At 35.5% G+C, this 24,777-nt stretch overlaps 2 protein-coding genes across 2 annotated transcripts in view; one reads left to right on the forward strand and one right to left on the reverse strand.

The window, feature by feature from the left end:
• Positions 1 to 24,432, forward strand: part of LOC137398851 (kinesin-like protein KIF14) — a 43,640-nt gene extending 19,208 nt beyond the window's left edge. The window contains exons 10-14 of the mRNA XM_068085025.1: positions 2,581 to 2,784; positions 19,601 to 19,778; positions 20,817 to 20,919; positions 22,139 to 22,322; positions 24,228 to 24,432. Of these exons, the coding sequence (XP_067941126.1) occupies positions 2,581 to 2,784; positions 19,601 to 19,778; positions 20,817 to 20,919; positions 22,139 to 22,322; positions 24,228 to 24,432 (874 nt within the window). The remainder of the gene's footprint in view (positions 1 to 2,580; positions 2,785 to 19,600; positions 19,779 to 20,816; positions 20,920 to 22,138; positions 22,323 to 24,227) is intronic.
• LOC137398705 (uncharacterized) lies at positions 6,990 to 8,193 on the reverse strand. Its single transcript, XM_068084891.1, has 3 exons — positions 7,903 to 8,193; positions 7,700 to 7,791; positions 6,990 to 7,569 (listed from the first exon to the last, which is right to left on the reverse strand). Exons 2-3 carry the CDS (start codon positions 7,789 to 7,791, stop codon positions 6,999 to 7,001), a joined length of 663 nt encoding a protein of 220 aa, XP_067940992.1. The 5' UTR covers positions 7,903 to 8,193; the 3' UTR covers positions 6,990 to 6,998.
• Positions 24,433 to 24,777: the final 345 nt, after the last annotated feature.

Below are 24,777 nucleotides of genomic sequence, written 5' to 3' on the forward strand. Positions count from 1 at the left end.
ATACATTAGGCCTAAATATAAAAAACCACTACAAAATGAAATATGTATAAAAATAGTGAAAAATATTACAGTTAAAAATGCAATAATCGTTTTTCTTATGTCTCCTTGTAGTGTAGGCAGTGTACAATCCGTGAAAGTGAGATAGGTTTAATAACAAATGCGTAAGTTGTTTACGTTGTCGCCTAGACGGCGCCATATTGACTGACCTAAATTTATTAACAACTCCGAAGAAACTAATGAAACAGAATTTTATTGGCAGTTTGTGGGCGTGCCCATTATATCGCTTGCTAGTGAATCGCTCAAGTGTGTTTATGCACACGCTAGCGATATCTCCGCCCTCCTCATGACGCTCGCGATAAAATCGCCTAATGTTTTTACACCTTTAGGCTGCCAGCATTTGATCATCTTCTTTCAGCATTGAGTAAGAGATTGCTAACTAATAGCTATTAGCATGTTCTTGCCCGTATGTAGATTCCAGTATGCTGGTGGTTTCTCAAGTTCACCTAATTTAAAACTGCTTACACCTGTCAGTGTTTGACTGCCTGCCTTTGGCTGCCAGTATTTGGTTACCTGCATTCAACTTAGCATACTGACTGTCAACTTTTAGCATTTGGTTACTTGCTTTCACCTGGCAGAATGTGGCTAGCGGCTTATAGCTGTCAGCATTGAGTAAGTCTAAAGCCTGACTCTCATATACGCGGCAAGCACTGGCAACAGAACCGCAGGCTATTAGGGGTGAAATGTGAACCTACGCGTCCAGTATCACCGGTAGTTGCCAGGGGTCAACACAAGAGTTTAGGGCTGTTCAACTTTCGCGAAGAGCCGCAAGCAAAACCTTACCGAAATGCACTGTACAGGCGAAGGTTAGCATTATCGAAACGGCATGGCGAGCAAATATTCTTTATGCGATTATTAACGATGTAGCTTTATGTGAACAGAAGCCACCTAGCGTTGCAAGTGTTTTGCTGCGCAAGATTACCGCCAGGGTCTCGCAGCCGATATGGAAACTGGCCTAAGTACTTTTTACTGTCAACAAGCTGCGGTCACATAAATATGGTTACTATCTTTTAGTTGGGTGAGCCAAGTGATCGATCAGCCCAGATTTTTCACCCACCTCAATTTAAAAATGATGGTACATTCACGCAACATTTCTTGATATATTGATCAAAAAGTACATATTGATACACTTTATACTTCAACCGATTGGATATCCCAACTTAGCATATCACCCAGTGCAATGATTTTCAACCAGTCTGTGAAGAGAGAGTGTCAGGTGTGCTGTGGGAAATGATGAATAAAAAGTCGCTTTTTGAACTTCATCCATATTATTATTGGTCGTATCCATCCGTTTTGTCACATTTTTTGTCATAAAGCGCAGAAAATAAGCATTTCCTGCATTGTTATTTTGGATAGCCTTTCTAGTGGCACCTGTTTAATATGTATATGAATCTATGAAAAACATTTAATGTACTAATACTAACTATTATACTAATAATGCTATATACTAATTTAATATATATAAAATCGTAAATAAATTAATTCTTTGACAAATAATACACTGTTTAAGTTATCAGTGCCAGTGCCTGACCTCTTAAAATCTCTCAATTATTCTAAAATTATGATTAGCAAGTCTTTATTTGATTTTTAGTAGAGAGTGTTGGTTAGGTGCAACAATGACTCAGTAGTTAGTGCGCCAACTTGTAATCAATGGGTCAGTGGATCAAATCCCATGTGGACCATTGGTGTTAGGATCAACATCCAACCTAGTCTGTTTTGACAAACTATTGTTTTTGCGGAGTTGTCCCCCGGCAAGCGCGGTGAGCAAAACAACAGCTTGTCACAAGACGCACTGCACCTGATGCATCAGCTGCACTGACAGGGAGTTGTTCTCTTCTGTCTATGCGGCCTGGCTGCGATGTTATGTCGGTCGCTTCATTGGTAATCATAACAGATTTCGCGCAAAAATTTATGTACAAAAATATAAAATTAAAACGTTTAACCAAAGACCAGTGCCTGCGGTAAACTTTAGTAGAACTTAAGAATAAAATAAATTAAAAATATAATCAATAAGAACAAATAAAACTGACTGATACAAAAATAGAAATAAAACTGACTGAGCGCACAAATAACGACATGTTTAGTTGCAGTTGTTGCCTAAGTTCTTAAGTTCTATTAAAGTTTACCACAGAAACTGGCTTCTGGTTAAACATTCTTATCTTAATTTTTCTACATAAATTTTTGCGCGAAATCCGTTATAATTACCGATGGAGCGACTGACATACCATCGCAGCCAAGCCGCAGAGACAGAAGAGAACAACTCCCTTTCAGTGCAGCTGATGCATCAGGTGCAGTGCGTCTTGTGACAAGCTGCTGTTTTGCTCGCTGCGCTTGCCGGGAGACAACTCCACAAAAACAACAGTTTGTCAAGACAGGCTACATCCAACCAAACTTGCTCTTGTGCTCCTACTATTATGCCTGCATTATTACGTGAGACTAAAGCCTTGTTGTCAACAAAAGCTTTGTTGCGGTTGTAAAACTGTTTATCCGAGTTTCGCAGAGTTGGTACTTTTACTGTCTTAGATCCTTGCTCACATTGGGGAAGGTTATCAGCGTCCTCGCGGAGCAGAATGTTCAGGCTAAGAAGAGGAAACTGTTTGTGCCCTATCGAGACTCAGTTCTCACCTGGCTACTCAGGGAAAGTCTGGGAGGAAACGCTCGTACCGCAATGCTCGCCACTGTTAGCCCGTCCCTTCTCAACATTGAAGAAACCCTCTCCACTCTCAGGTACAGCTTGAGATCTCCTTGTTTAGTGGTAGTGAATCAAGCCAGTCTGCTCTATCAAGTCAAGTTACATTATCTGCCATTGTTATGCTGTTTCAGCTCTTTCAGTGTTGCAACTTACAACATGGTGGATATTGGAGCACTTTAAGTACTGCATCACTATAAATTACTACCTATATTGTCATGGGTGTAGTGCTTTTTGGCACCATCATTTTGACTCCTATTTTTAGGACTGTAACTCTTTCGGCCTCATGCAGTTTAGCACCAAAATAAAATAATCATTTCAGTGTAAAATGAAAACTGGATATTTTGTATTTATTATAAATATTATTATTGCATTGTATGGATTTCTGCGGCCAGATGCTTTAGAATGCTGTTGCTTTAAACGCTTTACCATGTTGTTTCAGCTTGCAGCCCACGCAACATGGTAATTGTCCTTCAATAAGGACCATTACTATGTTGCTTATTGCTGACAGCATTCATTCTGTTAGCATTCATTCCAGAATGCGAACAGATTGGTCATTCTTTTGTCATGGTTTGTCACGGAATACTTATACTTATACTTTATATGGCTTTGCATTCATTCATGCTCTCCCAGCTCCCAAACTTCACCAAAGGGTCTTTATTGCTATCCTTGTCAAACACAAATCAGTATCTATTATATGGCAGCAATTTGGTTAATCTTTTTTGCTCAATATTATTTCTTCCAGATTTTTTGACAGGTAAAAAAGCACAAAACTTCAAGTTCAAACTAAAGAATTCTATAAGTGATTTCAGCAACGAGTAATAAGTGCTGTATTAAGATCACCAATAATAACAAGTGGAGCTAAACCATCGGGTGCTAAAATTGAAGTGAAATAATTTAGAGCTCAATAGCTGGCACTGAAAAAGCGGCTGCCAAATCGATTCATTCAATTATTTCCGATTGTGGACCCTTTAAAAGGATGCTGGAAAAATACTTGCGCGTTTTGCGGCCAGTCTTTGTGGCACAGACAACTTCATTTTAATAACGAGTAGTTTTTCCATGAAAAGGTTTATAATCGTTTGAACTCTTGTCATTTTAGCTGCATAACTACTTTGCTGCGTCATTTATGACGTCTAAGGATATTGGTTAATAATTGATATTGATATCAATTATTTATTAGGATAATGATTATTTATCAGGATAATGATAGTATTTATTAGGATAATGATATTATTTAATAGGATAATGATATTATTTATTAGGATAATGATATTATTTATTAGGATAATGATATCATTTATTAGGAATTGATTAAGATAGCCTACACGTAATACTTGTCACAAAAACATTAAAATAATAATTGTAAGTAGTATATAGAGAGCAGATCTACACATAAAAGTGACGGATCCAGCGGGGGGATAGAAAAAGGGGGTTGTGAATTAAATTGGCTAGGGGTGTAGATTGAATCGTGTGGAGTTGAATGAGATGTTGGGGTTTGGGGGGAAATTGTGGTGTAGAGTAGGGGGTTGAATTCGAGGGGTTACGGATCCGCTCCTGGTGTAATCGGCGGATTATCTGTGGATGAGTCATCGGATTAGCGGGGGATGAGTCATCCGATTGAATGCGGATTATTGCGGGATTAGTCGGGGGAATCGTCGCGGATTAGTCGGGCGAATCGTTGCCGATTATCGGTGGAATAGTGGGGGTGAATATCTGGGACATCGAGGGCTGGATGGTTTTCCGGAGTGGATCTCGCGGATTATCGAGGAGAGCGAGAGATTACCTAGCGGATGAGTGAGGGGGTTAATATCTGGGACACCGAGGGGTTGATTTTCCGGAGATTGTTATATATTTGGTTGAATGAGAGATAAGTTTTTATTATAAAATATAAACTATAAATGTTACAAAAAATTCAAAATCATTCTGTCATTCGTTTTAAAAAGGAAAGTTTTGGAATACATCTTTCATCAATTTCTGTGTCACATCGAAGAACTAAAATAAGAGTTGATTTTCCCAAAGAATTGAGAAACTGAACAGGAAGTAACAAATCTAATCCTTCATTATTTCCAATATTATCATATATGAAGGTATCTTTAGGTGTAGTAGAATTTGAAATAGGTTGAAGATTACAGATAAAGTCAATATCTTGAAAATTCGATCCTGGAGGACATTGCAACATTGAAAGAGTAGAGTTATATCCACATAATTCTCCTCTGTAGAATAATTTGAAATCAATTAGAATATCGATTGTGGAATTTTGAACTGAATATTCACATTCAGAATATGTTAGAACTTGCTCCGATGAAGCTGACACTATAGGATTAAGGTATAGGTTTTTTCCATCTGTTTCATCTTCATTTAGTAGTTCTTTACACGCAAATCTGTGATTGCCTGGTAATGGATAACCACAATGAATGTAGTCCAATGGAAATATTCTTCCGCATGTTTCATTATTCTTGTGATATAAAGTAGTTTCTTCGAATGGAAGTAGTAATGAAACTTCAAATTCATTGAGTGTTCTGCTTAAGCAGTTATTCGCATCGGTAACATATTGAATTCTTTGATTTCCATTTATTATTCCCGTAAAGCGTAAAATGAGAAATATTATAATGTGCAAATTCATTATAGTCATAGTGTCTTTTTAAAATACTACTCTCTTGACTAAAGTAGGCAAAGAAAATGCATAAAAAAGTATGTCAATATAATATATATAGTTCATTCTTCAAAATTATCTTGAAATACTATACAAAAAAAAAGTTATTCAATTCTATTTGATGAGTCAATCCTTCTTGGATATAAAGTGATTAAATATAAAGAATTATGCAAAGTCTAACTGTGATGATTATCAATTCTTCCCATTGATATGTAGGAGTTCACTGAAGTAACGATTTGTAGCATGTTGATCATTGGCTTCTCCTCTCAAATATGGATAAAGTCTTGTTTCGGTTAATATTATGTTTGAAGGTGTGTTCCAATCAAGTGAGGATAATAATGATAGTTGGACTTTGTCACTCCTTGGTCCGATTTGAGCAGATTCCAAACACGTTCCAATATCGAGTTCGGCAAAAGTCTCATGAAGTTCTTGTCGAGTCAATCCTTCATTTCCATATCGTATTTGCATTATTCTAATACAATATTGACATCCTCGAGCTCCCTCGAAGCATCCACACCGACTTTCTAAATATGTTACGAAACGTTTATAGATATAGAATCCGATAACATAGTAAAAAGTTTCTTCAGTAACTCTTCTGATGAATTTTTTTGTGTTTTTCTTTACAACCACTCTTGATAATTGTCCATCCTTAAGATGAGCTGGAATAAACTCCTCTAGAAATATAACCAACATTGTTTCTGTTTTCTTCGTTTTTTTTTTTTGGTTCCTTCACCAACAGAGCTAAATTGAAGAATGGTGGAGAAATCTAGAGGAGTAGACTTAATATCATTCCGAATCTTTTTTTTTTATTTTCATCCAACAGATTTTTCATCTATAATTACATCATCAATTTCATGCTCGATTTCCTCTTCCACGCTTTCTCCGATTAATGGAAATTGTGCTATATGAATGAGTCTTCTGAAGAGCAGTTGTTTCGTTTCATCACGTTGAGTAGGATGAGTCATGTAGTGCCGAATTCTATTCCAAAACACGGTTTCAAAAATCGTTTCTTCCATCGTTTTAAAATCGGTCGCGATAAATCTGTTAATCCATTCTAAATCAACCTCTTTTCCAATTTTACCTTCTCGAATGGTAGCTTCAAGATCAACCCATTCAAAGGTCATCTTCAAATCTGAGGGTGTTATCGATATTTCTTTTACACATAATGTTGATTCCAAACATTCCCTGCATTCCAACGCACTGCAGACACAGTTGGACTTTAATCTTTTCAATGACACAACTTTTCTAAAAGCAGCTGTTCCTAGAATGTAGTATAAACATTCCTCGGTAAGATGTGTACGAATTTGTTCATTTTTGTCAAGATGAACCAAGATGTTATCTGGGATTATTTCTGCAACCTCGAATGGAACAAAATCTTTAATCAGAATGTTTTGAGTCATGTTACTATGAGAAAGTCTACATTCGAAATGATTTTACATTGGATAGTATATTGAATTTATATGAGCTTAGTTATATATTATTGATATTGTATATACGAAAAGAAGAGCCAATGAAGAAAATAAAATTTTATAGTAATAATACATCGAGGAGCAAAACTCTACTATCATATATACTTAACAACAAATTCACTTCTAAAAATTATGCTAAAATATATTCTGTGCTCACTCCATCGTTACATACTCTTCTTTTTGAATAAAAATATGTTAATCCAGTTCTAAGTTGAGTGTATGAGAACACTCTATTGTCTTTTTTTACAAAACCTTTGTTTACCCCTTCCTTAGGAGATCTTGAATGTAATACTTTTAAAAAAGTGTCTTTTGTAAAACTATTCGTAGTTTTACTTAATCCTTTACTGCTATGCTTTGTAGAATGAGTTTCATCATTCCAGCAAAAGTAAGTCTTAGAATTTAAGGCTACTATTCCATGTCCTGAAAATTCTACTTTGAATAAACCAGGAGTCCTTATATCATATTGATATACTTCTTTGCAACAATTTTGTAATTCCCACAACTTTGTAGGAACAGATTTACAGAGTTGGAAATCATCCGCGTGTCGATCGCAATACATCCTAGGAAACCATTTTCCATATTCTTTGTAGTATATATCAGCGATCTCTTTTCTAACGATATTATCCATAGGTGCTGAAAGAGCCATGTAGGCACTATCTGTATCCATCGCCACATACTGGAAGTCCTTTCTGTCGAAGTATCTAAAATAAAAAAATTTCAATCCTTAATTCTTGTTATCTTAGTATTATAATACTCCCATTTCAAAAATTATCATTCAAATGTTTACCATTATACATATTTTTTCTAAAAGATACAAATGAGATTACTTACCTATCCATGAAGTCATAGTAGAACTCCAACATCCGAAGTTTAGCCAGTTGTAATATGGAGAATCCGATATGTACAGGTATATCCATTTTCATCTGAATAAATATATATACAGTCCTATTAGATTCCTTTACATATATTAGCTCAAGTAAATTTTTCATTATGATTCAATTATATCAATAAGATAATAAATATATACTACTAACCGAAGGCTTGTGTTGAGTCAACTCATAGAAGCTATCAACGATTTCCTCCAAAGATTCAAATCTGTGTGATCGTATTCTCAAGGATGCTTCATAATCTCCTTGAATATACTTGACATTTCGATGTTTTAATTTCTCAGTGATTGTTTTCCCGTACGATGAATTTCCAATGAGTTTATTGGTTGTGGCTATCAACTCTTGGTCAGGATCTTTGTCACCAGCTCTTCTAGCATTTGAGACAGATTCTCCAAATGACTGGAAAACTCTTCTAGGGGTGTATTCTATGACTTGATATATTTTGGTTATAATCAATCCATGATTAAGATACCATTTTGCTAAAGTGGTGAGTAGTAAAATTTTTTCTCCAAACATACTCCCCACCAAAGTTCGTTGTTCTTGAGGTAGCATTCCTTCCTTTTCAGCAAATTCTTTCATACTTTCACTAAGATGATTTCTATTCAAAGATGTATTCTTGAAAATGGGGCTCATTTCTGAAAACTTTTCGTATAAGTTTTCAGGAACAGATATATCACATTCAATGAATCCATATATCTCCCCTTTTATAATCTGCTGAATAATCTCATCCTCGGTGGCAAAGGAATTGGAAGGATAAAACTCTTCGTTGAAGATACTAATAAAGTTCTTAATCTCGGTGTTATCCTCAATCATCTTGTTCCATTCACACTCCAAGATTCTTACTAAACGATATCCAAGTTCTTTAACATATTCTTCCTTCTTTATCGTTTCCTCCAGAACTTCACTCATGGGTCGATTCTTATATGGATGTATACTTATTCCTTTGGTCTTGTTACAGTTATGTCCATGCCAGAAACATCCATGAAATTGAAACACTGTATTCGATTCTTCACAATATCCATCAATAGGAAGATTATGTTGTCCAATTCTAAATTCTTTATCGTTGTTTTCATGTAAGATTTGAATATTGTCCTTCCAAGTCAAAAATTGTAACCATCCATGAGCAGCCATGCTATTTTTTCGAGAATGAGTGTATGCAAATCCATTTTCGAATCGTCTTATTCTAGGGTTTCCAGTAGGCATTTCTTGCATCATACTCCACAAATATAATGCATTTGCATCAACTCCTAGAATAAGTTCACAAAGTTTGGATTCCTTTCCAAACTTTCTTTCTCGAATCAGTGTTTTCTTCGACTCATGAAGTCTGTGAAAAACAATGCTAGGTCCACCTACGATATTGTCCTTGATAGTAAAGTAAATATCTTTATCACTTTCCTTGATCAGACAGACAGGTTGACAAGCTTTGAAATGATGTGATGAGATTGTCTGATGATGAGAACTCATAGGATGAGGAGGCGAATCTAAAAGTTTCAACATCCATTTTACTGCCAATCCAGGAAGTGAAATGGCATCTTTCAACATATCGATTCCCATGGTTCTGTAAACTTCTTTTTGTTTTTCTACAGCTTCAACAAATGGTACTACATCGAGATTGTTGTACCATACTAGAAAATCTTTTAACGTTTTCATCTTCTCTTGTTTCCAAATGTTTAAACAGATTTCATAATCAGCATCCGAAATATGTTCATCTCTCAAAGAACTGTAAAAGCATTCTTTAGCTGGTAGAAACGGTTGTTTCAACTTCTCAAGATCATCCATATATTCATAAGGATAGAATCCTTTTTGTTGAGAGCATTTGAAAGCTTTGAGATACTTTGCATAGGAAAATCCTGGAGCAATGAAGTTGGAAATATCCAAGAATTTGAATCTTCTTGATTGAATACAGCTCATCTTGTTTGTTCTTTTCACTACAAAATCAAAATCTTCGTCTTCTGTGTCTTGAAGACATCGAAGTAGAGGTCCTTTCATCACATTCAGGTCGTAGTTTTGTGAATTAAATCCTAGAATCGGAATACATGAGATGAATTTGTCGAAACGATTAAATAAATGACAAAATTCCTCTCTTGAATGGTATACATGAGGATTGGAAAATTTGCAGGATTTAAATCTTTCTTCAACTTTTCCTTGCTTTTCAGCTTTTGCCTTCATCAACTGTCTAATGTAGTAAAGTTTTTTTTCAAGGATATCCCGGGCTTCATCAGCAATTTGGGAAATATACTGAACAAAAGAAGATATACAAGAATCAGTATCTCCCTCACTTACAAAACACTTTGGATCCTTAAATCCGGGTACATTTGAACAAACTGATATACTCATCAATTCGTGTCTCGATGTGAATGTAACCGAATTGGAATTTGGTGGAAGGTCGGATTTTGGAAGATAACACTCGATATCATAGGTGATTAAAAAGGGATAATAAGTATCTTCCTCAGCCACGGATATTCCCATCTCTCGTTTCAGTTGTTCGAAAATTGTAGGTGTTGCCTTAAACTTTCCTCCTTCGAAGATGAAGTTTGTTACTACTTCTTGACTACATTTATGTCTATTGAAATTTCCTCTTTTTGTAAAGCTCACTTCACAGGAAGGACAACTAAACCCTTTAGTATAAGCATTAACATCCTTGATGAAACTGAAATGAGAGTTCTGCAAATCGAGGAAGAGTTCCTTTCCCTCTTTTTGGGACGATGTCCAGATGACTGTTGAGGTTTCATCAGCATTCAGAGAAAATACGGTTATACGGAGGTCAAAACATTTCTCAAGAGAAATTAAGTCTCCTAACTCAATTCCAGGAAAATTATTCATCAGATCTTCGTTGGATGAGGAAGAAGAAATGTGATTCGAGTACTTTTGAAATAGCACCTTCACAAATTGCTGTTTTGGTCTTTGTTTGGTGCAACTACATCGGTTTGAACACTTACACATTTCCTTCAATGCTAAACATCTGAAGAAACAGAGATTGTCTGTGTAAGGAGTGCAGCTATGAGGAATGTTATGCATAGTGATTACACGTCGATTGTTAAGAATGTGAGTCGGAAGATCTGAAGCCAATCCTATTTGCCCCATTCCAATCAATTTATAGAAATAGAATGAAATATTGGTAATTACATTCAATTTCCAAGCTGTATTCGGGCGTTCTCGAATCGCTATAGCAGCAAGATCTTGTCTTGTCAATTCTTCAAAGAAATTCTGTAGTTCCTGTCTTGTTGTAATCAGTTTTGATTTTTTGAAAATTGTAGCATTATTCGATGAAGCATGAAAATATCTTAATTCTCCTGAAGTTTTATGTTCAAGAATGCATCCCACACTACAATTTAACTTAGCTCTTGCTTGTAACCCATTCCAAGTTGTCAACATCTCGTTCCATATTCTTTCCGAATGGTTTGGAGTTGGAAGTTCTGCTTGAGGAATATTTCCATTCCATAAATTTACGTTTAACGTTTCAACAACTCTTCCTCGTCGTCTTTTTGTTTTCATAGCATTCCAATATCTTCTTATTAACTCATCCCATTCCTCATCATCATTAACAGGAATGATATCCTGATTATCTTGTTCTCTTTCATTTTCGATAGGAACGATGGGCTCGACTCTATCATTAATACCAATTAAATTGTCATCATCAGCGTCCACTTCATTTTCATTTCTTTCGAATTGATTTGTAGGTTGATCAGATAAATAACTATTTTCTTCGATTTCATTTGTATTTTCTTCTTCTGATACATCTGATTCATCGGTTTCATCATCGGCAAGATTACGAGTAATAGGAGTTACTGTTATCTTAGATCGAGTAGGATCTCCTCTTCCAATTTGAGTTGAAGCAGAACGAAATGAAGAATGATGAGAATCATTCTTTACTTTTTTGAAAATGAAAGGGTGATCGGAAACTTGTATAATAATTGAGCTTTCATCATCATCATCATATTTGCGATATTGTTCCGAAGAATCATTAGTTGATGATGTAAACGAATCTGAACTTTCATTCGATTGGAGATGAATGTGCTTGACATGTTTTTTGAGGATTGATTTTTTGTTAAATGAAGTCGAACATTCTAAGCAGATATATTTATTAGCTGAAACGGATGATGCACTTCTTTCCCTACTTCTGCTTCTTTCTCTATTATCAATTGAAGTGGAAGGAGTAGAATTTTCCGAAGAAATTAAATTATGCTCTCGTGAAAGCTTGAACATCTTTGAGGAAGAATTCCAACTGTCAAGATTTAAAAAACTCATTTTACCATTCTCTCTACATTTATTCATTCATTAAAAATTTTTTCCACCAATTATTGTAAATCAACTTACCTCATCAGATTTGCTCCACTCTCCTTCTGAAGGGGGAGTTGCCAGATACATTTCCTCGATGTAATCAAATTTCGGAGATATATAATCCAGTGAAACAGAGATAATCCAAAGTTCTGAGAGAAGATTATACATAGATATCCAAATTGTAGAATTAATCCAAACTTTTGTGAGAAATATAATCCAGTTAGTTCGGAGAAATATAATCCAGTGAAACAGAGATAATCCAAAGTTCTGAGAGAAAATTATACATAGATATCCAAATTGTAGAATTAATCCAAACTTTTGTGCGATATATAATCCAGTTAGTTCGGAGAAATATAATCCAAAGTTCTGAGAGAAGATTATACGTAGATATCCAAATTGTAGAATTAATCCAAACTTTTGTGAGATATATAATCCAGTTAGTTCGGAGAAATATAATCCAAAGTTCTGAGAGAAGATTATACGTAGATATCCAAATTGTAGAATTAATTCAAACTTTTTTGAGATATATAATCCAGTTAGGTATAGAAATAGTTCGAAAAAACTCTCGATAATGGTGAGTCCATCAAACTTGGCTGTATTTATACTAGTCAAGTTCAAGGAGGTGGAACCTGCACAAAAGCTATAAATCACTTCTAATCCAACTTGTCTCACTCAACTTTCGCGAAATTGGATTTCGCGAAAGTGAATTTCGCGAAATTGGATTTCGCGAAAAGTGAATTTCGCGAAATTGGATTTCGCGAAATTACACATTATATATATTATATAGTCAACTTTCGCGAAATTGAATTTCGCGAAAAGTGAATTTCGCGAAATTACACATTATATATATTATATAGTCAACTTTCGCGAAATTGAATTTCGCGAAAAGTGAATTTCGCGAAATTGGATTTCGCGAAATTACACATTATATATATTATATAGTCAACTTTCGCGAAATTGAATTTCGCGAAAAGTGAATTTCGCGAAATTGGATTTCGCGAAATTACACATTATATATATTATATAGTCAACTTTCGCGAAATTGAATTTCGCGAAAAGTGAATTTCGCGAAATTACACATTATATATATTATATAGTCAACTTTCGCGAAATTGAATTTCGCGAAAAGTGAATTTCGCGAAATTGGATTTCGCGAAATTACACATTATATATATTATATAGTCAACTTTCGCGAAATTGAATTTCGCGAAAAGTGAATTTCGCGAAATTGGATTTCGCGAAATTACACATTATATATATTATATAGTCAACTTTCGCGAAATTGAATTTCGCGAAAAGTGAATTTCGCGAAATTGGATTTCGCGAAATTACACATTATATATATTATATAGTCAACTTTCGCGAAATTGAATTTCGCGAAAAGTGAATTTCGCGAAATTGGATTTCGCGAAATTACACATTATATATATTATATAGTCAACTTTCGCGAAATTGAATCTCGCGATTTTCAATTTCGCGAAAAGTCTTCTGATATTATGGATGATGCAACTAAATTTATCAAAACTCATTAATCATTTGATGAGGAGAATTGTATATAACCAGCAGAATTTTACTAAAACGATATCAGTTCTTCATTCAAACTCAGAGAATTAACACACTACACAACTATGGAGGATAATACTCAATCTGGAGTGATAAAACCTGGATCGAATAGTTCAGTGAAGATGACGAAAAAGAGAATTTCACCTGTAACTCTTTCTAACACGACTCCTTCAACGAAGAAGAAATCCAACCAAATCGAAACGAATTTGGAGCAAAGGGTAAAAGATGTGGCAGACAAGTTAAGAACATTAAGTAAGGCTACTTTAATGGAAGCAAAATCACTGCAGAGAATGTCAGATCTTTCAATAGGATTGATTATGGAGGTGACAAAAACGGAAGAAGCTCATTCGATCCATGGAGCGTGCTGTATCATTCACTTCAACTATGTGGAAAATGGGATTAGTAAATCTACTGCTGTATTTGCTCCAAAACGATTTCTGGATGGATCGCTGTCTTATCCAAGTATTATGGTATATCTTGGATTAAAACCTAAGGCTAATGGACAGGGAAGTTACCATGACTTAAGAAGAGTAACAGAAGGAACCTCAACTCCCTCAGACATGAAACGTACTCTAGCCAATCTGAGATCGAAGAAACTTGAAAAACTTATACAACATTTCGAGATTCGTCATCTCAAGGAGTTCAAAGCACCATCTATTTTCCACTATCACAATGTTGGAGCAAGTGAATACAAAGATGGTGAAGGCAATGTGGATGTGGTACCAACTGTAGCATTTTCAACCAAAGTTGATGGAGAGGAAGTTCAAGGAACTTTAACGATGCCTTCGAGATGTGCCCTTTCGTTGAAAGAAAATTATCCGGGTATCATTATATACAAGGGGCTAGTAACATCTCACAATACTCGCGAATACTACGATGTAGTAGTCATGGGACATGAAGAAGCAAGCAGATTTTACGAGAGTTCGGTACAATGCAAAAAGGATCCTGCTATCTCACTTATTTCCGATGACGATGAGTGATTGATGAACAATTCGATACAAACTTCGTTTTAAAGAATGTACATGATCATTTTCTTATATATATTCAATGTTTCATTTATACTATATTATCTTTATTCTGACTTATCTACTTGTACACTTCGTTTTAAAGAATGTACATGAACATTTTCTTATATATATTCAATGTTTCATTTATACTATATTATCTTTATTGTGACTTATCTACTTGTACATTTCATATATTTCAAGTTAAACATAAACTATTTTATTTTTATTGAAACGAAATGATGATGGAAATAATGAATAATACATATAAATATATCTTTTAAAGTGAATAATTTTGTAATAAAACTGATCTTTCATTCAACATATATAAAAAAACCGAAAATAAAAATCCTTAAAATTCTTAACCATTCAAGAGCTTCAACATTACAAAAACATCAAATCTTCAAAAAAATAACTTTGTACATAAACACTTTCTCATATATATTCAACGTTCTCAAATATATAACATTCTCCACTTTGCACATAAACACTTTCTCATATATATTCCATGTTTCAAATATATAACAATCTCCGAAAAATCAACCCCTCGGTGTCCCAGATATTAACCCCCTCACTCATCCGCTAGGTAATCTCTCGCTCTCCTCGATAATCCGCGAGATCCACTCCGGAAAACCATCCAGCCCTCGATGTCCCAGATATTCACCCCCACTATTCCACCGATAATCGGCGACGATTCGCCCGACTAATCCGCGACGATTCCCCCGACTAATCCCGCGATAATCCGCGTTCAATCGGATGACTCATCCCCCGCTAATCCGATGACTCATCCACAGATAATCCGCCGATTACGCCAGGAGCGGATCCGTAACCCCTCGAATTCAACCCCCTACTCTACACCACAATTTCCCCCCAAACCCCAACATCTCATTCAACTCCACACGATTCAATCTACACCCCTAGCCAATTTAATTCACAACCCCCTTTTTCTATCCCCCCGCTGGATCCGTCACTTTTATGTGTAGATCTGCTCTCTATATACTACTATTGTACTTTTATTAAATAGGTTTTTTTTTTACAAAGACAGCTATCAAAGATTTATCATTTTTTTTCGCATCTGAAATATAAGAACAGTCAATTTATTAATGGCTCACTATAGTTATGAATTGCATATATAGTGTTGTTAGCATCATTTGAATACTCCATCTCATCAAGGACTGCCGGAGGTAGGCAATTCCATAGTTTATTATAATCTAAATTACAATATAACAAAGCTATTAATGCATAGAGTTTTCAATTATTCCTGTTACCCCTCATTTAATGGGTGACAGGACTATGTTTCCAATTTGAATATGCTTGCCAATTTGATAGATTTGCGTGCTACTAGTAAAAGTAGAAAATAATAGTTTAGCCTCTGTTCATGGCCAAAATTAGGTTGATTTTTTAGGTTTTGTTTACTAAAATATCAAATCACAGCACTTGTCAGTTAGTCTGCAGTGCTATTTAATCATTGATACCTTGACACCTTTCGACGAGATGTCTTATCCTCTCTTATTCTCTTCTATGTATTGTAGGTTCTTATATATTATTATTATTATATTCATATGTATTCTATGTTCAGAAAAATGCTAAAATAATAACTATAGCAGCCATTCCAGAATTGTATTAAGCTTAATGACATGGATTAGATAATTTTGAAATTGTGCTTATTTAATTAATTTCTCATTTTTAGTACAATCATTATTAAAAACAGCATGTTAACCCTTTCGCGGGCGAATTTTCAAAACTAAGTCAGACCCCCATGGGCGAATTAATTTTCCGAAAAATAAATTTTTTTAAAAATGTTCATACACTTTTCTGTGTGTTATTATGTGCATATATCTATGTTTAAAGGTGCATATGTATACATGTATAGGTCCATAGGCATAAAAAAATTGTTTCCTCACCCCGGATACCCCGTATGGGTGGTAAATTCTGCTCTAACTCGGGTCTCCTACCAGAGACCTGGGAGTTTGAGCACTCGTCTCAAGATCTTAGCTGTTCCCAATAGCGCACTTTTCTGCAACTCACCTGAGTTGATTGTTGTTGGTATTTGGGCAAGCCACATTTTATGCGCCTGTGTTATTGCGCCCAGTGCCCCAATGACTACTGGGATTACAGTTGTTCTTACATTCCAGCATTTTTCAATTTCTTCTCCAAGAGGGAGATATTTCTCTACCTTTTCTTTTTTTTTGCTGGCTATATTGTAGTCATTGGGTACTGCTATATCTATTATAGTAGCCCTCTTGTTCTCCTTGTCTACCACCACTATATCTGGTTGGTTTGCTAGGACATGCTTGTCAGTTTGGATGTAGAAGTCCCAGAGGATCTTAGCGCGGTCATTTTCATTCACCTTACCAGGAGCTTCCCACCAGTGTTGTGGCTTATTAAGGCCATACTCATCACATAGACTTCTATACACAATACCTGCGACATGATTATGCCGCTCAGTGTATGCGTTCCCTGCTAGCTGCTTGCATCCACTGATGATGTGTTGGATGGTCTCAGGTGCATCTTTGCACAGTCTGCATCTAGGATCGTCTCTAGTGTGATAGATTTTCGTTTGGAGTTGCCTTGTTGAGAGCACTTGCTCCTGGGCTGCCATGATTAGCGACTCTGTATTAGCCGTTAGGTTTCTTTTGTTCAGCCACATATATGTCTGGTGAAGATCGCCAACCTTAGATATTTGTTGGTGGTAAGCACCATGAAGAGGTTTCGTATGCCAGTCAATTTCCTCATCATCAGGGCGTAGGTCCGTTGTAAGAGCAGCCGATTGAAATTCAGCTAGCAACTTATCTGAAATGGCCATGGAGGCTGCATATGCTTTGATGCTTTGCTCCTAATCTTTCACTGTCTGCTGTACACTTTTGAGTCCCCTACCGCCATCTTTCCTATCAAGATACAATCTAGTAGCATCAGATTTTGGGTGGAGTGCTCCATGCATGGTCAGCAGTTTACGAGTTGCTATATCTGTTTCTTTGATGGCTTCCTCAGTCCACTTTATTATGCCTGCTGGATATCTTATTACTGGCAGTGCGTAGGTATTTATTGCTGTGATTTGGTTCTTGGCATTGAGCTGGCTCCGTAAAACCTGCCGAAGGCGTTTCTTGTATTCGGTAATGGCTTTGTGACGTACCTCGGCTTCGTGGTTGATGTTGCTTTGCATATTCCCCAAGTACTTGTACCCTTCTTCTATATCTTTGATGGTACCATTTGGCATTCTTAGGCCATCTGTGAGCATAGAGTGGCCTTTCTTAAGAAAGGCCACTCTATATATATATATATATATATATATATATATATATATATATATATATATATATATATATATATATATATATATATATATATATATATATGCCATTCTAGCAATATATATTCATATATATATACATATATATATATATATTATGAATAAATAAAAATGTATAACTTAAAATATATGCTTTTCATAATAATTGTCTATTTATGAATGATATTTTCGAAAGCCTTCTCCTTTACAAAGACATTCCCCTTTAAATTTGTCCTTTTCAAGTAGTACTTGTGGTACTTGTTAGTCTCTGTAACAAAGAGCTCCCACAAAGATGTACTTCCTGGATTGACAGGCTCTAAAAACTTTTCAAAATACTCTACTGGCTGAGCATCTACTGGAGTAAATACTGGGCCTGTCTCTGCTACGAAGTGCTGAATTGTAGGAGATTTATCTCCGTTTATGTTGGTTATATTCTTCGAGGCACTGGCATCACCCCTACTCACATCCTCATCATTACTGCTACCAGCCTTTTCATCACTGTCACTTCCAGATGTAAAGTCTTTCCAATTACAATCCAAACCTGATTCACTGTCATCTCTTGCTACTAAATCTAAAAAGTCACTGTCAGCTCTGAATCTCTTAGTAATTTCGGTTCTAGTACTTGCTTTATTAGAATAATCTCGGGAGGTTCTTTTAGAAGTCGCCATGACGGTAAACTAAATTCAAACTCCCGAAAAATTCGGTAAATAAAAGCTAAAACCGAAGCAAAAAAAATAAAAGTTGATAAATTATTTAGAACAATTTTCTAATTTTTTTCGAAAGTTTATTTATTCATCACTGCTAGAAACGATCGTTTTTTTTTCAAATTTAAAGTCAATTTTTGAGACTAACCGAAGCTACTGTATCGTAGCTTGCTATTGGTAAAAAAAGTAAACAAAAAGCGGCATCTAGCTAACCAGAAACTGCAATAATAAAATACGTTACCAAAACGACAAAAATGTCGCTCCGCCTATTGGCAGCCGTATCGCGAAGCGACAAAAACGTCGCTCTGCCCGCAAAAGGGTTAATTCTGGTCGTCTGCTATATTGATCCCAATATTCTATTTCTAGAGATATATTCTTGCGTTTGCTAATCTTTTACATCTGTTACTAGTTGATTTATGTACAAGGATTGAATACCTCTATTACTAGTTGATTCATGAACAAGTATTGAATACCTCTATTACTAGTTGATTCATGAACAAGTATTGAATACCTCTATTACTAGTTGACTCATGAACAACTATTGAATACCTCTACTGCTAATGAGTATTTGCAGACTTCAGTATTGTTCAACTATCACCTTTCTCACACCTCTCACCTTGCACTCCCACCTTGTGCTCTATAGCTATCATATTGTATATTATATTACAATACAGTGATAATTGTTATACTGCCACAGTAATGGGCTGACTTTCCTTGATGTTCCTAGCTGCATATGTGAGGAGACAATTACTTGTTTGCTTTATGTTTCTTTTTATTATTTTTAATAGTCAGTTGGTCTCTTTGCGCTATTTTAACATTATTATGAATCCTGATAAAGTTGGCTTTTGCTGATTTGTCTTCTCTTCATGCTGATTCTGTTTAACTCAATTGTTATTTTCAGTTCTCACCATTTTTAGCCACTAAATAAATATTTAGCTCCGTCGCTTCTTTTCACTTTACTTCTCTAGACTTACAGCTTTAGCCCAAATTCTGCTCTTTTCAAGGTATGCCCAGCAGGCCCGCTCCATTATTAATATGGCTAAAGTAAATGAAGATCCTAAGGCTAGATTAATCAGAGAACTCAGACTAGAGATAGAACGGTTGCGGGCGCAGCAACAGGGTCAAGGCGGAGAGGATCTCGGGGCGATGCAGGAGATTCTTAGTCTAAGAAAAGCTCTGCAGGTACTTAGGCTATTATGAAGGTGCAAAGGATTATAGCAATTTCGGGTTGTGGTTGAACATCTTTTTAAATATGCAGTGAAATTCAATTATGAACAATTGTATTTTGTTTTATTATCATTCATATTATTAAATTATTTTCCAACGTGTAAAGTTGATTATCAAGCATACTTCATTCCAAATCAACTTCTCCACAAGAAAAAGGGGAATATCAAATAGTTTTTTTCTTAAACAAAGTAATTATATGTTTCTGGGAAAAATAATGAACTAATACAATACTAAGACAACTAACAGTAAATTATAAATAAAGCTGAGAGATGCCATTTTCAAACTTGGCTATTATATTTTTCAGAGTTTTTCGTTCCCCATTTCTTAGCTACTCTCACAATATAACAATGGCCCATTCTCATAAGTGTCAGGCCTATACACTATAAGTGTATAGGCAGCAGTATTTGATGTACTGCATAGGCAGCAGTATTTGAGGTATTGTATAGGCAGCAGTATTTGAGGTATTGAGCAGGTCAGACTGAGGGAGGCAAATATAAATAAATATAAATGAAAAGGTTGTTAGTGTATAAAGTGTGTTGTCTTTCCTTTTCTTAATCCTCTAGTTTATCTCACAAAAGCTTAGTCATGTGATTAGAGAAATAGGTCAAGGACTAATTGTTGAATTGAGAAATCAAAAGGTTCCGGGGAGTTATATCGACCATAAAAACACTATTTCTGTGGTTTCTCAAGTTTTAGTAAAACAGCTTGCAATTATATTTACAAAAATTGCCTCTTGCATAAATGAGAGATTTTTATATGAAAACATGCATAGCCACACAACTGTGAATTAATACGTACATTGTAGACCAGATAGCCAGAACTCAGAGTTGCCTTTCCTGTGTCCTTAGCTCCTCCCATATACCACTAGTTGCCTCCCCTTTTTTCTTATATAACTTTTTGAAAATTATCTTCTTGGTATTGAACTGTCAGAGGATAGTAAGTCTTACCTGTAGCCTGTCATCCTAGAAGTGCAGTCCCCTTTACTATTTCCAGGAGAAAGAGTTGGACATGCAGATAAAACTGAGGGACTGGCAAACCAAGTTGGCTTCTGCTGAGGAGAAAATGAGGCTGGAGTCATCAGCTCTTGAGCATACTGGTAAGGAAACAACTGACACTTTTCCGATATCGATTTTCCAAACAGTGGAATATTTTTCGGTTTGCTGATTGGCGAGGTGGCGCAGATGTTTCTTTTAATGCTTTTGAAACAGAATGAACATTTCAGTGGTGTAAAAAGTCAATTTATGATCTCGCTACAGTGGTGTGCAAAATATACTGGACCCTTATACTGTATTTGAGCTAAAATAAGCAAATAAAATGGATGTGGTGTAATTATATCTGTACAGGTTGTTATCTTCAACCATTAACAGTGAAAGTTCAGAATTTAGCCTACATAATGATTCAAAAACTAAATTTAAAAGCTGTTTGATTTACATATTTGAAATCAAAACAATATGACGATTAATTTACTATAGAATTTATGGCTATTGTCTAAATTCACTATGAGTAATAATGTTGTACGTAAATGAGAATTTAAGTTTTCCAACAAAGAGGTCCAGTTTATTTCACACAACACTGTAAATCGTTCAGCAGATAAGAAGACTTGTCAATAAAGTGTAGAACACCAGACATACCCACTGTAAGAACGATATTTAATATAGTAGCTGACATTGAATTAAAATAATTTTCCATTTACACAAGAATCACCACTGGCTTTGATGCGTCAAATAATTGAACGAGTAAAAAGGCATCGTCCCTGGGTGGGCTTAAACTACCAACCTTTCGGTTAACAGCTGAATGCACTAACCGATTGCACCACAGAGGCAACATACTAGATGGAAAATTTGTCAAAAGATGTTTGAACAACTTTTTTATATTTCAATTTTAGCATAAAATTAATAAACCTGTTTTCATATTTTCGGGACAGTTAAAATGAGAGATTTCACAATTTCCGTTTTCGTTTTATTTTAAAAGAACTGTATTAAACAAATTAAAATAGGTTGTGCTGACTTTCAAGCTAATGCAATAGCAATATAATATTACTCATTTTAATAGGCAGCACCATACAATGGACTAAAATTTCTTGGCAATGTTTTTTTTTTCGTAATTTGGAATGACAAATCCTTAAGCTACAAAAATTGGAAATAATCTGCGAAGCAATTTTTGCAAACAAGTATAGCTAGCTTAGCTTTTTTTAATCTGATTGAGTTATTGCAGTCTTTTTTAGTATTTCACCCTGACTCAGCATCTGATAATTCATCCTTCACCTCCCCGTGGTCGCTTCTGTCAAATTCTGGTACCATTTCATTTTTTGTCAGGAATTGCTGCCACTTCAATCAATAACAAGCTGCCAAACCTCGTGAACCTGAATGAAGATCCTCAACTCTCAGAGATATTACTATACGTACTGAAACAAGGTCGTACGAAGGTCGGTAGGCAAGGTGCTCTCAACCAAGACTGTGATATACAACTGAGTGGAGCTCTCGTCTCGGACTACCACTGGTTAGTAGGTCATTCGGTCTCCAGGTCTGGAGAAGAAGACAACTCTCACTAAAAGGTCACATAAGCCACAGACGGTTCCCCGTGTTGTTTGTATTCTCAATAAACCTCTACATGGAGTCTTTCCTTAGCATCTGATCAGCGCTCGCTGACAAAGACTGTGTTTAAGATAAACCTACACAAGATTTTGGTGGATTTTATTAAAAAGTATTAATATTTTTCTATTATTTTTATTTTATTTGTGTCGTTTGAGGATATTGGACTGCCAGGATGTTGCAATATTAAAATAACAAAACTTGATCACGGTTAAAATGCTCAGAAAAAAAAGTGCAAAATGACGTCACAAATTGCTAACATCGCTATAGTTGTTATCGACTATTGCGTTCAAGTTGCAGGGTTACTCTCCTCTGTTCAGTCTTTTTGCAACTATAGACGTCATAGTTACTCTTTTGCTTAATCTGAGTGTTTTAACCGCGTCCAAGTTTTGCTGATTCTAATCTTGAAACATGCTGGTAGTCAGATCACCTCAAACATCAGAAACAATCACAAATGATAAAAAATACCGATTCTTGTGAATAAAATCTACCGGAATTTTTATGTAAGTTCATCATAAACACTTTGATGCCTGGGCCTGAGATGATTCGGGGAGTTGTTTTCCCAACTGATCCCATGGCTGAGTAAACTCAGCTGCGTAGTATCACTTTGCTTTTTTATGCGCTTTCTGTTTATGTTGGACTAGAAAATTTAGGTCGCTTTCAGTTTAATCCTGTAGTTTCAAGGTAATTACATTATTAGTTCCTGAGATATCTTGGCATATCACCAAAATACCGACAGCATTTCTAACCAACTGAAAATTGGTTGTTGATGGAACATAAGCTTCTAATGACACACTAATTGAATTAATAGTAACAAAGGATGAAAAAGCTAGAAAGTTTCTCCTCAGCAACAAGAGCTTTACACCAAAACTATTAGTTTTTCTATTTATAACAAATAAATACACACTATCAGACTCTGTGTACTGCAACCATCATGCTTTTTCAGTTATCTCTAAAACACGACTTCTTTGAAAGAGTGTAAAAAAACTATTTATTCAATTTGATTTCTGTTTCTTTCATTGAGTTCTACAAGCTTGAAGTTTAATATGACGTTTAGTTCAAAAGGAGTTGTGTTCTCCTAAGTGGTTTCACTCAATTGAAAGTAGTTAAGGAGTTGTGCTCTCCCAACTACTTTCACAGTTGGCTGAAAGTTGTTAATATCATCTAGGGTTAGAGGACCTACCTGTGTATACAAGAGTAATATATATATAAGTGATATAAGAGTCTTCAAAGGGTTAATAGCTTAGATGATGATGATAGTCTCCTTAGTGTAAATGTTTTTTATCACAATGCCGTATTATTATTCTCTAAAAATGGTATGAGCTTGCAATAATTAATTCTTAGGAAAATCTGTCATTATTTCTTGTTGATCGTTTTTCACACTTTTATCAATTGATAAAATGCTTTCATTTTGCATGTCTTATTGTTTAAATTTGGCTGGTTAACTTGATTATTTACTATTATTAATAAATAGTAACTTTTTTCATAGGAAGTAAAATATTCCAGATTTCAAAAGTTGAACCACTTGTAACTTTTTGTGCTTTCTATATATTAAGATTCTCGAATTGTCTATTCCAGCTTGTAGTCATAAACTATTCAAAAAATTTATAGCCCAGTGAAACAGGGAAGAACCTTCATATTTGAGGTTAAACTTAAACTATCCACAAACAGCGTCAGAAATAATACTGAAAATTTATTGCTGTAGTTTTTTGTTGATCATATACAAAGGAGTGATTTATATTTTAAAAATACAACAATTGTGTAGTGCATACTGATTTCTGACTTCAAGCATTGTGCACTTTCACTTTTGCAGCGAGCTCTTCAATGAAAAAGAAGGAATTTCAATCGCGCCGTTTGACAAAGATGCACCAACATTTGTGAATGGCCAGCAGATCACACGCACTGTCAGACTCCAACACGTGAGTATATTGGACCCCTCTGGTGCAGTCTCACAGGGCCACGCTTGCCCAGCTTGCTTGGCCCAGCACTTAGACTGCAGGGCCCTGCTCTTGAGGTGAAAACACACTAGGCGATATTTAGAGCGATATCGCTCTAAATATCGCCTAGTGTGTGGCTGCTTGGCGCTAATCGTGGTGCTAATCGGCGCTAATCCGTGCTAGAACTCGCTAATCCGTGCTAGAACTCGCTCAGCGATCTCATGCAGAGCTGGTAATGGCTGCTAATTTAATATTTAATAATTTAATATGACAGCTAATTTCTTCGCATCAATGTTGACCGACGTACAGCAACAACATTTTGCTATTTCGTTATGATTGGAAGATCATCAAAATGAACACTGAATTGTTCATATACTTAATAAGAGCACACCCAGTCCTGGACGACACAACCCACGGAAATTGCAA

Source organism: Watersipora subatra, chromosome 6, assembly GCF_963576615.1.
Source record: "Watersipora subatra chromosome 6, tzWatSuba1.1, whole genome shotgun sequence".
Lineage (NCBI taxonomy): Eukaryota > Metazoa > Bryozoa > Gymnolaemata > Cheilostomatida > Watersiporidae > Watersipora > Watersipora subatra.